Source organism: Melanerpes formicivorus, unplaced genomic scaffold, assembly GCF_026170545.1.
Source record: "Melanerpes formicivorus ecotype bairdi unplaced genomic scaffold, bMelFor1.0.p_v2 SCAF_70, whole genome shotgun sequence".
NCBI classification, from domain to species: Eukaryota; Metazoa; Chordata; class Aves; order Piciformes; family Picidae; genus Melanerpes; species Melanerpes formicivorus.
The window spans coordinates 2,782,202-2,798,254 of record NW_027142422.1 but is presented as its reverse complement, the minus strand read 5'-3'; the positions used below and the strand labels follow the sequence as shown (position 1 = coordinate 2,798,254).

General features: G+C 41.0%; 1 protein-coding gene across 4 annotated transcripts in view; it reads left to right on the top strand.

Annotated features, from left to right (window-relative positions):
* WWC3 (WWC family member 3) overlaps window positions 1-16,053 on the top strand; it is a 90,612-nt gene that overhangs the window by 39,898 nt on the left and 34,661 nt on the right. For all 4 annotated transcript variants that reach the window (XM_068163157.1, XM_068163156.1, XM_068163155.1 and 1 more), the window contains exons 5-8: window positions 1,275-1,354; window positions 7,236-7,365; window positions 11,622-11,771; window positions 13,853-13,926. In XM_068163157.1, coding sequence (XP_068019258.1) covers window positions 1,275-1,354; window positions 7,236-7,365; window positions 11,622-11,771; window positions 13,853-13,926 — 434 coding nt within the window. The remainder of the gene's footprint in view (window positions 1-1,274; window positions 1,355-7,235; window positions 7,366-11,621; window positions 11,772-13,852; window positions 13,927-16,053) is intronic.

Below are 16,053 nucleotides of genomic sequence, written 5' to 3'. Positions count from 1 at the left end.
TGTGCACAGGCATTCAGTTGTTTTGGGTAACTGTGTTCATGCACATGGTTTAGTGTTGCATTTCTTCACTTCTGGTGAGTATTGAAGGAATTGGTGAGGCTATAGAAGTGCTTTGGGAGCTGATGTAATGAATTTTGAGGAAAAGGCAGGAACACATGGGGAAGGGAGAGCCATGCAGGATGCTGGGGGACAGTCCTTTGTTGCATTCCCAGAGCTGCTGTGAAGTCCCTCGCTCTTGGAGTGAAGCTGGTAAAAACTGCCCATGGGGATGCAGGAATTCACTTATTTCTTTTTAGCTTTCTTTCTAAGTTGTGAGGCTTTAGTTTTCAGTGGAGTTTTATTGTTGTTTGGAGGGTTTTTTTGTTTCCTTTTGTTGTTTGCTGGTGGGTGGGTTGGTTGTTTTAAGTAATGGCTTTGCCATTTATTGACATGCTTGTGAAAAACAAGAGCATTCTGGATTCATTTTAATAAAGGTACTGAGTTTGATAGCTTGAGAACAGAGAGCATTTTTCTCCCAAACCTGCTCCTACTTGGACTCTTCAGTTCAGTCTTGGGCCTCACCACCACACACTGAAACACCCTCATTCCCCCCCATTTGCCCCTAGTACCTTGCACTGCCTTGGAGGGCAAGGCGCTGTTTCTTCGTCTTCCCCAGCTTCTCTAGTGACTGTTGTCGTAAACCCACAAAAACATTCATGGAGCCATCAGGACTTTTGTCACTTTGGATTTATGCTTGCCAGGTGGAACAAGGTGGAGGGGGTGAGAGGGCAGGACAATATGAAAATAACTGTAGAAAATCAGGCTGCCATTTCTGGGACAGAGGCCAGCTCTGTTGCCAGTGATTTTATTTTCCCAGGTTGAGAAGCTAACAGCATTGAATGTTCAGTTCAGTCTTCTTTTAAGTTGACTAAAGAGTTGAAGACAGTTGAGAGGTGTCTGTCTGCTACAAGGGAAGAAGCAGAATCACATGGACTGAAACTTGCTAGCTGTTAGCATAACTTGCTGGACATAGGAACCCGGTAGACCAGATGAAGAAACGTATACTTCCGAGGCTGACTCTTGTGACTGCTGTTTGGTTAGGCCTTGTGATACTCCAGAAAGTCTTCAGTTATTTTAATGCAAATTTTAAAGCTAAAAAGCCAGAAAATAACTTTATCACCTTTCAGTTTTTTAAAGTAACTTGCTTTTCAAATACAAAAATCTTTCTTTTATTATGAGAGTTTCTGTTGCATATTGTTAATTGTGATTAATTTACTTACTTCTTTTACATTCAGCTTTCTAGGCTGAAACGAGAACTGGCACAGATGAAGCAGGAGCTGCAATATAAGGAAAAAGGAGTGGAAACTCTGCAAGAGTAAGTTAAGAGTTTGTGGAAGGATTTTTTTCCCTTTAATTCACCTTGGAATGCATTTCATAGAAGAGTGTTGCCAAAAAAAAAAAAAAGAGTTTGAAACCACTTAATTGCTTTGCTTCAGAGTTCCTGCTATGATAGTGGTGCAGGGTGAGACAGTGTGGAGTGATGGAGGAAAGGTTGGACTGAACTGGTTGAAATGGTGATTTCATAGAGCCACGTGCAAAATCAGTTTTACAGGCCCTGTTTTTTAACTCTTCCTGAAAATGTCACAGTGGAATTTGATTGAAAAAAAAGATTTTCCAGGCATTTTCTGAAGATATTTACTGCCTGGAGCACAGCCCAGAGAACCATGCTGTAGTCTTCCTCTCAGCAAGGCTCAGGCTTCCTGGCTGGGCACAGTACTTCTCATGGCTGCACACCACCACACTGCTTCTTGCTTTTATCTGGTGGTCAGACCGTCTCATTCTGCACAATATGGCTGATCTGTGAGGAAAGGTAGTTCCAGGCAGTTTGCCCCTGCTTCCAGGGCTGTTAGGCACCCTGTGCTTTGGTTACTTCATACTTGGCGGCAGCAAAGGTTGTGAAGTGTTGCGGTGAGCCTCTCCCTGCTGGTCACTGAGTGACTGCCATCTGTGTGCTGCTTAGCACACCTGCACATGTAGTGCATACATGGGATGTCTGGTGGGACTGGGAGAGAGCTTGCCAGATCATGGAAAGGATGGCAGGTAAACACAGGTGGTTGTGACTTCCAATCTGCTCAGCAAGACCAGGGGCTGGACCATGTGTGGAACAGCTCTTGGATTTGCCCTGGCTGTGTGGCCGCACATTTAAAAGACTTGGCCTTTTTTCCAGCATGCATGTGAAAGAACTGCCTAATGCAGGCACTTCCTGAAAATGTTGGAGCTGCTGCATATCTGATGTGTTTTGCAGCGTAAGTACAGGATCTGTAAAAGTAATTTGAAGCTTTGGATTTATTGCATTGGTGCTGCAAAGCACGGGGGCATGCCTTGGCCTCAGGAATTCTGTCAAAGTTTGAGGAATCCTGGGACAACTTCAAATTTTGATTTGACATTATGCTAGCAGAATGATAAGAAAGGAGACACTCAGGTTTTACTTCTAAAGGAGAGGGTGCAGCTCAGGCATTTTTCCCCCAGCTTGCAGTGGTTTTTTTTGTTCTATAAAACATTTTAAAAGCTTTAGAGAAGAAAACTTGTTCAGCCAAAACCCTTCGTTGGCAGATAGAATGTAATCATTTTCAGACAGGAATATATTTGTATTGACTGCACAAAGCATTCATGGGTAGTTAGGGAAATTGTTAATCTGTGCTGATAGCTGAAAATCAGTAAAATGAAGCACTCAGTGTATTGAAACAGCAACCATTTTAAGTAATATTTTAAGTATAGTTAATATTTTAGAATGGTGGCCTAAATACTTTCTTTGAGTAAGAATTGCTTTGCCTTTTCTACTTTGTTTTCCTTCTCCTGATTATTGGGTTGTTTTAAGGGTATAGGTTCAATTGCTTTGTAGAAGGACTAACCGTTTGAGTGAGATGATGAAAGTATTTGAAGGTCATCTGAAATCCAAGATTGTTCTACCAAATGCAATTAATTAAAGACAGACCAGCAAAGTGCAACTTTTCGAAAAGTAAAGTCTGCAAATGATTAAGAACACAAATGTTAGTCTTGGATTTTATCCCAAGTGAAGTTGCCCATGCTCCAGGATGGGGAGGGAGGAGATACCTTGCCGAGAGGGATTGTTTTCACGCATATCTGATTAGTTAGTGGTCATCTAGTTTAAAAGTTCAAACATGACAGCTCAGTGCTTTGGTGCTGGCCACTGCTGCTGCTGTCACCGTCTGTCCCGGTGGTGCACTGGGTGGCATCTGTTGTTGCCTGCTGAAGCTGAGGAGAGTGTTTTGCCTCTCTGCTGTCTGGGGCAGCAGTCAATTTCTGTCAGTGTTTGTGCCTTGCTGAGCTCTGCTCTCTGCAGCCTTCACTTGTGAACCAGAGGCTTATGGCTTTGGTTTGGTTTTGTGTTTTTAAGTAATTTTTTAATTGCCTTTCTGGTGAGATATGTGCTTTCTTCTGACCATTTTGCTTAGAGTAGGAAGTAAGCCAGTTTGGAGAGTACTCACACTACCAACTCAAGATAGACATTTCTTGTGTAGCCAGCAGACAAATCAGGCTAAAGTCTGACTCTGCTCTCTATTGTCCCTGGGAGATATCTTCCCTACACCTTGTATTTGTGGGTAAGAAGGGTCACTCCAGTGCCAAAGTATTTTAGTCTTTGCATATGCACACAGCAAGTGTACTGTCTAAAAAGAAAAGCATTGCTCCTCCTTAAAACCAAAAGTGTTGATTATTTTCCCCATTTATTTGCTTATTTGATTAAGTTTTTTACATCTTGGACATTTCCCCCTTTTGTTACTTTTTTCAAAGCTTTGGTCTGCATAATTTTTCTTCCTTCTCCTGCTAGGTCAAATCTTCAAGTAACTGCCAAACTGAGAATGGCATGCATCCTGTTCAGCTTTTTAAAAGCCATGTTCCTTGCTTTATTTCAAGTATAAGCCAAGAACAACATTAGGAGCTGTCACACTTTGAGCTTTACATCTGGCTGAGTGTTTGCTTTCAAAGTCTGACCAGAGTGGCATTTTGAGCAGGTATCAGAACCTGCTGCCATGCAGCTCCCTGTGCTGGGTATAGCTCTCAGGGAAAAGACAAATTTTATGGTAAGAGTGGTTAGGTTGCTCAGTGTTTCCATCATTTTATGTTGCTGTCTGATTCAGATGCCTTTGTTAAATGCAAATCTCTTGCATTGACATTTTCCATGTGCACTGTCTGCCTTGGACTGTATTTTGTTTTCTGTTCTTTTTAATTTTAGTAAAATGACTTAGCTGTCTTTGAGGAGAACTGAAAAAACAAGAAACAACCAAACCCACAAAAACCCTGGAGGAAATTGGGGTTTTTGTGGGGGGAGAGAGGATTGTATTTGTGTTTTGGTTGGTTGGTTGGGTTTTTTTTTGCTAATACCTCTACAACTCCAGTACAGTCAGTATTTTTTTATTAGGACTGTATTTTCTACACTTTCATCCAAATCTGGCAACATTTTGATAAGTTTTTGGGCATCACAGTCAGCCTTTGCCCACTGGAGACTTTCTGGAGCTCACTGTTTAAAGCCTGCAAAGATGGCACTCTGCACGACAGTGTTCCTCACCCTCGCAGGTGCCTTTGCCCTGAAGTAGGGCTGATTCTGTTATAGTCAGTTACAGGCTTAAAGATGAGCCTGTCTTGGAACAAACTCCTTCCTCTGACCTGTCAGCTGGGACTGAGAATGAGGAGCAGTTCCTCCTCCCCTCTGTTTTCAGTGACCCTTATGCTCCACGGCAGGAATTTTGGAGGAAGAAGGCAGTTAGAAACAAAGGAAATTAAAACTTGGCCAGTTGATTGTGAGAGCGGAATGAACACTGAGAGAAGTTGGGAGAGACAGGAAATTAGGACTAAACCATTTGTAGCTACAGACTGGTTTTGAGGGCATAAGAGCTGAGAAAAATGTTGAAATGAGAATTTATTTTTTTTTAACTGAGCTACAGACCTGTGCTTCAGCGAGGGTGGGGGGCGTGCTGTGTCTGTGAAAGCATCTGGAGGAAGAAGGAGGAAGATGGAAAAGGCCCTGTAGGACTGAGATGATTGTGGGTGTATTAATAGTCCATGTACACTAGCAACATCTCTCTCAGAAAATGTGTACTTCTTTCATACTTTTGTCTGTTATTTGGATGTTCTTTCTATTCACACAAAGGTCTAATCTGTGTTTGTATTATGCTCTTTTCCATTAAAGAAATGGAAGATTTCTGTTAACATTGTGGTTTTCAAAAGTAGAGCTTTATGAAAAGGGGGGGGGGGGGGGGGGGAAGATTAACAGACAATAAATAACAAGTAATTTAGTAAGATCCTGAAGTCAGTTTGGGTGCACAGCAGTGCTGTTTTGTGCTCAAGTATTTCCGGCAGCAGAAACGTCTCTGATTCTTTCCTTACACAACTATCAATTCATCAGTTGGGCTCCACAGTGACATCCAGGAACATGACTGCGGGTAACTGGACAAAAATCTGCTTGAAATGAAATAATTTCCTTTCCTGAAATGCCACCATGAACCTGGCAAACAGTATAATGAGCAGTTGTGTAGGAGGCGTTTTCAGGTCTAATGTTTGGGTAGAGTCTATATTCTCAGCATTAAGGTAACCTTCAGATTAAACCACGTTCTCTTTCTCTCGTAGCTTTTAGTTAATTGCATTAGTTATTTTACCATGGTTTTGTCTAATATTTTCAGGATATTAACTGAAAAAGCAGTAAAGTCTCAAACATGTTAAAAGGAAAACAAAACCAAAAATCCCAACTGACATTTAAGTCCTTTCTTGTTCTCGAACCAAAAGTCATCATGGCTTGTATATTTTCTTATGCACTATGGGGAAAACTCTGTTTGAGTAGAAAGCTTGATGTTCAAACTTACTTTGTGTTGTGTCCAAAAGCAGGAGCTGTCAGGAAAAAAAACCAGCCCCAAACCATAGAAACCTAATGTGCATCATCTTTTTCTTAAACGTTGTGAGCTACACAGGAAAGCTGTAAGGTTTTGACTCAAGCCTTTTGGGGTTTCATTTTAATATCTTGATTTAAAGCAATGAATCTTCTACACGTGGTGTTTAGTTTTGTTTAACTTGCACAGCATGCTGAGTTATGGACTCTTGTAGCTTAATGTAGCACTTATGGTGAAACCTTTTATTCTCTACATTTTAACCAGTTTGGGTGTTCTTGTCATGTATGTATAGGATGCCCTCTCCTACTACAACTCTTTGTAAACTGGTTTCTTGTGTAATGATTGATGAATGCTACATATTTAATTCTTTTAGTCAGGAACCTTTTCCTGGAAATGTTAGCCCTTAGCATGGGCTCAGGGACCATTACACATACCACCTTTCTTCTCTATGCACACTTTCTATGCTGGATCAACAGGCAGATTGAGGTTTTTGTGTTTGAACAGGAGTTAATACAGTTTTCACTAATTGCTGTGGGTAGCCTGTTAAAATCCCTTGGTTGGTTGTGATGAATGCAAGACCAAATGATTTTCCAGCAAGTTCTGCAGTCTCTAGGTTCATTCTTTCTCTGTAAATCAAAGTAAATAATCAAGATCATACACTAGATGAGGCCTCCATGTCCTGATCTGTTGTCCTTTATTGCTGAAAACTCCTGGGGAAACTCAGACAGTGATGCCCCACTTAAGATGAGAGAGACTTCTTATTTTGGGTCAGGATGGAAATGTTAGTGCTGCTCTAACCTGACGCCGTGAGTAGCACTCGGGCTGATTGCCAAGTGTGATTTTGAAATCCATAGATGGCCGTAATGGCAGGAAAACATTTGCAATAAAACCTTGGGAGTTAAAATATCTTCCCAAGAGCATGAAGTGTCTTTGTTGGAAACTTCTAGAGCAAGACCAGATAGCAGTCCTGAAAGAGATGCTGCAGTGTGTAGCACTGCATGGACAATGTGGCAGCTGGACTGCAAATAACGCAGAAGATAAAGATATTATGGTGTAGATGAGTTTTAGGTTGATTTTACTTTCGTTGCATGAAACAGCCTACAGACATTGCTTGTAGTTGAGCTCTGTGTTGGGCCCTTAAAATCAGGAAATGTGTTGGTTCTGAAGAACCTGGGTTGAAAATTGCCTTGCTTTGTTTTCGTAGTGTATTTGTCACTGAATGTTGTGGTAGTTCAAAGTAAGCTCTCCTTTTGTTCCTGGAAATAAAGTGGTACACGAATAAACAAGAGGTCTTAAAACTTCTGTGTGCTAATGATGTGAAAATTCCTGAACTTGTCTTCATGTTTTCAACAGGATTGATCGAAAGATGTCAAGTGCTCATACAAATTACAGACTGGATGAAGCCCAAGCTATAATGAGTGAGCTTCGAACCATAAAGAAAGCTATATGTACAGGTGAAAAAGAAAGGCAGGACCTTATGCAGGTAAAAAATAGGCTACTTAACAGTACCCCTCTGTTTTCTTGTTTGTTGTTTCACTGGGGTTGACCATTTGAAATAATGGGAGTGGAGTGGCCTAAACTGATTTTTCTGTTTGATAATTGCCAACAGCAGGCAGCTTGACAGAGGCAAGTAATCATTGTGTTGTGAACAATCATGTTCATATGCATCCATCTACTGGTCTAAATTTAGATCAATGTGTTCATTGAACTTGCTTTCCATTGCTGCTGACTACAGCAAAGGCTGCTATGGAGTAACTATTCTGCCTTTAAGTTTTATGGTATTAGTTGATTACTTTGTTTAATGTCTCTTTGTGTTACCTATAATGAAGTAGGACTGAGAATTCTTGTGCTGAAATCTTTACCAGTCTAGGTTTTTTCCTTTAACAGGAAAATAACAATCTCAAATCTGGACCTCTGTGTCACTGTGCCACAGTTGGGCAGTTCTTTGTTTTTGCCCCCAGCTCTCCTCTTAAGTACACCAATCAAGACACACTGATTTTGAATGCTGTCACAAAAGCTTTGGAGCGTGATTAAGTACCATGTGTGCAAGAGGAGATTGGACGTGGCACTTGGTGCCATGGTCTAGTCGTGGGGTCTGTGTTGATAGGTTGGACTCGATGATCCTCGAGGTCCTTTCCAACCTTGGTTATACTGTGATACTGTGCAGAAACCCTCATGCAGGCTTTAAATCATGTTATGAATCAGAGAATACGGTGAGAGCTTGATCAAAGAGCCATGAGCCCCTGCCACCACAGTGACTCGAGTACAGAGTTGCTCGCACATGCTGCAGATCCAGAGAGGGGTGACAAGGACAGTTCTCTTCATGCAGTTTTCAAACTGCTGTATGGAAAAAAGGAATCTTTGTTACCTAGATCCTGCTAGGTCAGTACTGCCATTCAAACATTCTGGTGCTGTTTATCTGCAGCAGTGTTTCACTGGTGGATTGGTGAGGTTTGGTTTGGGTTTTTTTTCAGATTGTTAATGTTGTTGATGTTTCAAAACTTGTGTCTGGGTAGCTTGCTGGCTACATACAATGAATGTCTACAGTTACACAACTACTCAGTTTCCAAAGCATTACCCAAAGGTCAGCTGATGGACCACAAATCCTTGTTCAAGTAGATAGAACACTTAAGTCACTGCAAAATGTTTCTACCTTGGTGCCTTGCAGCACATTTGATATTTTGTGTTTGCCAAGCTTTCCAAGCGATTCTCAGTCTTCCACATGCCTGGCTAGCACGGCATGATGAGGAAGGCAGTTCCTCATGGGTGCAGTGACACACCTTTTAAGAACCTTAAGGGGTAATTTGGAGCCCTGGGTGTGAGATCCTGGAGCAGCTTAACTATTGGCCTTGTCTTGACTCCCCCACTAGATTTATTTACTACGTTTTTCCACCTTTTCCATACATTTTCATTGCTCTAAATACAGCTGCAAACGTTAAGCCAACTTGAAGTGCTCCTGCAGTTTCTTTGAATACAGTGTTGAGGGAATTAGAAGCTTAGGATCAAGCTTTAGCATCAAGGATTGGGCAGTGCTGGCAGGACCAGAACGTAGAGGCTGCATACAAGAGAAATGGAATTGAGAGTGCTACTACCCTGCATCATGATTCTATGTAACAGGCAGGAAATATTGGTCATTTTTGTTGTGAGTATTGGTCACTTTCGTAATGAATGACAATCTGTCTTGGCAGCACCCAGGAACAGATGTATAGTCCAGGGGAATCTGGGAAATAGCTATTCCACACAGACCTAGCATGCCAAACGGTTGTGTGTGTTCTGTTGCAATTGTAATGAGGGATTAAATGCCATATTTTACAGAAGCTAACAGCTGTGACAGTTGTGTATGTCTGCCAACTTACTGTGCTCTGGTACAATAGCCAGCTTTCTGCCCACTGAAAAATGAGTCTGACCCCCAAAAAAGATGATTTTTGTTGTCACCAAGTTTCTCTGTGCTTTAGGTTTTTTGTAATTAGTTGAGAATGATTGTTATGGGTTTGTTGGACTTGATCAAACAAGTGCAGGCCTATTTTAAATATCTCCCTAATAAGGTCAGAATTTGATTTTTAATTTCCTGCCATCTTTGCAATAGCTTTACTCTCCAAATGCTGCATTCAAAGCTCTGCTTGGCAAGACAAGGTTTCTTAGGAAAAGCTTTGATTCAAAAACTGTTTGTAAAGGAGTTTGAGGTATTGTGTAGACAAAGGGGGATTTATTTCAGAGAAAGGAAATAGACAATTTCTTAGGATTTCTTAATTTAAATCTGGCCAAAGTAAGCACCAGAACTAAACATAGTCAAAGTGACTCAGTCTTGTGGAGGTGCTTGGAAAAGTGTAGCTGTCGTAGAAATATGATAATTGGCTTGAGCTGTGTGGGAGAGAAGGCTGACAAGGGAAGGAGAGAGTGGTCAGATTTAAGCTGGATGCTGTGCTTACAAGTAAAGCCAACCAGGCACTGTCACTGCTCAAAAAAGCAGGTGAACTTTTCATGTAATGCTGAGCAACCAAGGTGTGTGGTTAGGTTTCTGAACGCGGTGTGTATGTCTGTCTCTCTCTTCCCCTCACCCCTTTCATGCTTTTAAAATGGCCTTTAGCTTTAGGAAGTGTTGGAGTTCTGTAGGTGTGTTTTAATTTCTTTTGACTTTTCCTTTCTTTCCTATTTGAGTAGGTTAGATAGGAACTGCACTGAAATAGTTAGTGAAAGAGAGCTCCCAGTTCAGATCACAGCAGAGAATGATGCAATGGCTGCTCATTTTCCTTCGGGTAGGTCCTGTGTGCCTAGAACTTCACACCCATATGTTAGGCTGGTCTGGCAGTTTCTGTGGGACTGCCATAAACAATCCATAAACCCCAGATGAAAGTTTATGTAAATTCTTTCTGTCTAAAAGTATGCTAACTAAGGTTGTATTTTTCTGTGTTAGGATTGCTGGGGGCTATACTTTCACTGGTCCAACTAGAAGGACTCAAAGCATTTATGCTTACCCTAGAGCACAGTCACATATGCAGGTAGATGTAAGTTAAGGGGATGCCACTTGGTGATTGCCACCTGCCAAATGTTAGTTAACTTTAAAGTAATATCCAGGGTTCAGCAACTGTGCCCAGATAGGAAGCTTAGCCAGCAGCCAAGCAGCCCTTCATAACCTGCCAAAGTTGCTGGAGGGCATCAGAAGCTCTCCAGGTATACATAAAGTAGCTGAGATACTGGCAAATAATTGATGTTAGTTTCTGGAATAAGGATCTCTGACATTGCACAGACCTGTAGTGTGTTAGCCAAAGGTGATCCCTGGCACTGCACAGACCTGTAGTGTGTTAGCCAAAGGTGATCCCTGGCACTGCACAGGCCTGTAGTGTGTTAGCCAAAGGTGATCCCTGGCACTGCACAGACCTGTAGTGTGTTAGCCAAAGGTGATCCCTGGCACTGCACAGACCTGTAGTGTGTTAGCCAGAGGTGATCCCTGGCACTGCACAGACCTGTACTGTGTTAGCCAAAGGTGATCCCTGGCACTGCACAGACCTGTACTGTGTTAGCCAAAGGTGTCAGATGGAACATAGTTTATTTGGGAGAAACCTCTGGCTCTCGGAATCTGCTGTTTTGTTTGTTTGTTTTATTTCCCATGTTATTGGCTCTGCTTTTCTGGGAAGAGGACATGTTAAATGCTTGATATTTGTGTAGCTGTGACTTGAAATTATTACTTCCATGTTTGAATGCCATTAGGGATCCTCCATACAGTTGGACACTGTTTGTGTCATTGTGTAGAAATCTCAGAGCTGTCTCTTGCCTATCCCAAAATGTAAAATATCTCTTAACTATGTGAACTTTGGGTAAGAGAGCCACAACAGTGAAACCTGCTGCCAAAAGAAAACAATCAGTACAAGGTATTCATCAAGTTGGGTATGACAGCAGTAGTGACTAAGGAGTGTAACCTGTGCAGAAGATGGCAGAAGGCAGGTGAATCACACTTGTCTTCCCTATCAGCTAACCTGAAAGTTGACAGCCACTGGATTGCAAGCCATACAAAAGCTGAAGTAGTCACAGATCTAAACCCAATGATTTAAAATCTGTTGACTGTTAGATGCATTGTTTAAGAGGAGAGGTTTGTTAAAGAGCAAAGTTTCTGCATGAGTTTTACTTTCTGAAATAGGTTTTATAGGTAAGCTGCCTGTTGTATTTTTAAGTAGATCCCCCACCTTGTCTTTTATTGAGAAAAGTTACCAACTTCTTTTTTTTCTCAACCTTTTTCTTCAGAGCCTGGCCAAGTTAACAGATGGCTTCAGGAATAGCTGTTGTATTACAGATTCACTGCAGGATCTCCAGCACAATTCCAGTTCACTCAGCGACTCCTGTTTGCCTCAACAACACTGTGATGCTTATTCTCAGACTGACATCACTGGTGAGGTATGTGTTCCTATGTGAGACATTTGCTGTAGAAAAGAAGCTGCTTTTCTGCTCTAGTGGTACATTGTTATTTCCTGTTTTAATTTAAGAGATGTTGGCTGTAACAGCACAAAACATCCAAAGCAGTATTGGTGGTGAGGGAGTTGTTTGCTTAATTGTTTCCGGATCATTTGAGTGGTGGCCTTTGTGGTTCTGCTGTTTGATCATGGCACAGGGGTATAGTGACATGCTTGCAGGTCAGTGCCAGGTAAAATCAGCTCCCAGACTCAAGTGTCCCAGTAGAGCACTTCCCCCATCATCACTACTCTCACCACAGGTTCATTTCTGCATTACAACTCTTGCTGAGGGGTCCATGAATGTCTTTTTATGTCACCAGTTCTGACTCTCTGAAACTTGTAATGAAGCAGAAACAAAGCAAGCACTTCAGCCAGCTTAAAGCTGCAGCAGAGACCTGCTGATTGTGCAACAAACAGCAGGAGATGTTAGTGTTCTGGTAGTAGTAATGTACATATAGACATATATAGATGGGGGTTTTGTCATGCTTGTCATCATTGTTCCTACACATCAAAGATGCAGGCCAGGCAGCTATTTTTCCTGTACCTGAGATAAGAGAAGTGTCTGTTAGAGCCTCAAAATAGTTTTCTTACAAAATAATAAAACTTCTGATCTAGTCTGTTGTACCTTCATGCTCAAATATACCTTCAAATGTGTTATTTCAGAAGAAAATACTGTCACTCTGTGGAAGTAGTTCTGTGTGAATGGAGTTGTGTATTCAGAACAATAAACTTTAGCTTGCATTAGTACTGTGGCAGCCTAAGCTGTTCTTCAGCAGCAAAACACTTTTCTTCTGTTGGTGAGATGTACAACAAAGCAAGAGGACAACCTGTTTGTAACCTGTTAGTATTGTAGTGTGGAAGTTATTCCATGTTTGGTTAGAGATTGTAATTGAAGTGTAACTTCTCCTTTATAGACGTTTATCATCCTGTTTTTCCTCTGTTGTCTTTTCTCACTGCTGAGGAGCTGCCCAGTTGGGTGTCTCCAGAGAGTCTCAATAGAAGAAGAAATCTTGTGTTTTTAAGAAGCCATACCCCTAAAGCATCTGAGAAAACTTAGCTTACACTAGGCTGCCTTTCAGTGTAGTATTTAGGTTGATGGTGCCTTTGGGATGTCTTTTTCTGGAGTGCTGATGGATGTGATTGTTGAATTCCACAGAGAATTGCCAAAAGCAGCATTTTCCCATTCACAATACACACTGAGTGCCATCCAAGAGAAGACATGCAGATTCTGCAGATTGTGTCTGTCAGGTATAGGGCTTTGTTAGGAAATTGAAATTGCATAATTAAACTAATTGTTTTCCTGAATTATTAGTAGCAGAATGTGAACAAAAAAAGAAGCCATTTTAACTTGTTTTTTAAACAGGGGTGATTATGTAGAGAGCAGTAGCAGCAGTTAGGTGAGGAATCCAGAGGTCCAGCAGTGCACTTCAGTAGGGACTATTAGACTGCATGCACACTTCTGAGGGAAACAGCTGATGGCTAAGGTGGAGAGAAGATGCTGTAGAAACTGGGTTATGTACAGTAGGAACAGCACAAATGTGCATTCTGCAACCAAGTCAGTCATCAGGGGGTGGGTTTTTAATACTGTTGAAAATGATACAATGATTTTCAGTGCTGGCTCTCACAGTACAGGGAGTGTAAGATGAATTATGTGTATTAAACTGTCCAAAGAACAGCTGTATCAAGGAATAAAATATTTCAGTTAAAACTCTCTTTGTTTTAGGCTTGGATAAAATGGAAAAGCTTTGCCTGTTCATCAGTGATTCTACTTTCTAGCCCTTGATTTCCAGGATCATAATGTATTGACAGGGGTGGTTTCTCTCCTGTACTTTTAGCAAATCCCCAGTTTTGTATTTCTAAAGCATAACATTGATTTTTCTGATGTTATTTCTTAAAGCATTGAGGTTTTTTGGTAAATACTGTGAGATTCATTTGTCCCTTTCTTTGTGATGAAAAATGTCGTCAAATTCTCATTTCTCTCTCTCCCCTCCCCACCCCACCCCTTGCTTTTCAACTCTGCAAAAGTTTGGGTTTGATGACAAAACAAGACTTGTAGACAAAGTAAGACTGAACTGGCAGTATGAAGAGGCAAAGAAAAGGTAAGGAACATTTTGTTGATTTATTAGTTTGTTTTTAAATTTTCACTGTTGTGATTAACATTTTCAAAGTAGAACTGGAGCCAGCCCCTTAGCTGAAACATCTTCAGGAAGACTGATTTGGTTACTGGTTTGAGTAGTTCCCAGATAACAAAAACTTAGGTAAGCATAAGACTTTTATCCTGAGATTAGATACTCATTTGCAGAGATAAAGCTAAATGTCAGCCCTGTTCTACACTAGTATGAACACAAAATTGCTGTAGTTTCATTGAACTGGCTTAACTTTTCCCCTTCCAAAATCTCAGTGTAAACGGTCTTTCAGCTTGCACTCCTCAGCCTGGTCTGTCACTATGTCCAGAGCTTTGCATACCTGTCTTTCCAAGCTCAGTATACTGCGGTTGTGAACTGAGTGTGAATGCAGAACTTCCTGTGAGATAAATCAGGATGTTCAAAGCTGAACAAAGGAGTACATAAAACCAAATGTTGACATTGAAAAGAAATAAGAGCAAACAAATAATTGCTTGAAATAAATGAATTCTTCACTAAGTCCTTCACTCTAATTGCTTATCATAAGTGTTTCCTACGTGCAGCTCAGTCTTGCAGTGTTTTTTCATGCTGTGGTGCAAGTCATCTCTTCTTATGTAGTACTACTTAAAAGATATTACCTACTAGTATAGTTTAGCAGGTCCTCATGCGACCTATTTGCCTGATATTTAAGCCAGTACTTGAGGCAGAGATGATTTGGACACAGTAATTTCATGCAGGTATGATTGTTACAATTTGTGCTGGCAGAAGATTCCTTTACTAAGATTACTGACACTTAGGAGTTTGTGCAGCTAACTTTGACACCCCTATGTATTGTTTTTGGAGTTAGGGTTTTTCTTGTTTCTTTCCAACTTTGCCTCTTTTGCCACCTTTTTTTTTTATTTTGATACAACTCTCAGAACAAGGGTTAAAAAAATTCAACACTTTGGCCTCGTTTTTTTGCTGTTACAGTGAGGTTTTTCTTTGGGGGAAACCGTAATGCTGTCATATGTCTTGGCAGGGACTGGAAGCTTCATAGGCAACTCACCATTTTGTTGTTCTTGGAAAATGTACCCACTTTGGGATGAAATACAAGCTTAGAAAAAAAATTACACTGGTGTGAGCACGTTAGAAACACACAGCTAAATCCTCAGGATTTCTGACTGGAATAAAAGTCTGCATTGTAAAATACTGTATGTGAATGCCAGTGCATGCTAGCTAGTGGAGGTTAATAAACTGGGGGGGAAAGGGCAGAACAGAAACTGGTCAGTTGTCCTGTTATGTCACAGACTTTAACCCTTATCATTTAATAATGATAGTGATAATTTAGGGTTTCATGACAGTGGCTGAAAGAAGGCTAGAATTGGCTTTTGTATTGTTTAGCTTAGAAAACATGCTAGTGCTGTGATGATGGCATTAAAAAAGTGTAGTTTGTTTTTGTGGGGTGCCTTTTCTATCTGTTTTTTGAAGCAGTTCTCTTCCTGGGTGTTGTATCAGGGAAGAGGATGGAGTGGCAGTAGCAATTCTGTAGGTTTCTCTTTTCTTTTTCGTTTTTGTGTAGCAGAAGTATTTCTCAGCTGAAATGCCAAACATTTGTTTGTGTGTGGAATGCAGTATTTCTAAACTTCAGAAGCGAGATGGGGTTTGATGTCAATTAAGTGTAGAATACCCAAGTAAATAACCTTCCAACTAGAGAATGTTAATTGCAGTAAGGGTAGTTTTGCTGTCCCAGGATAGCAGCTCTGACAATAGTCTGTTATTTAGCAAAAGCATACTAGTTGTTTTAAAATAGTAGCCTTATTTTGCCCAGTATATTGTACAGAAGTAATCAGCTCTCAGCTTCTGAGTGGAACTGCACAAAGCTCATTGCCCCTACCAGTTATCTCTGTGGTTGCATTCTTCATTTATCATGCATTCCTTCCCCTTAGCTTGCTGGCATTTCTGTAGGGCTTTTGTCTCTATTAAATATCTTTGTGTTCATTCTCCCTTGGCTGGTGAAATATCTACTGTTACTGCCCAGTGTGGGTGACAGAATGTGCTGCAACGGATTAAAACCTACAAAGTAGAAAATTGAAATGCTACAGTGTCTCACAGCTGTAAAGCAGT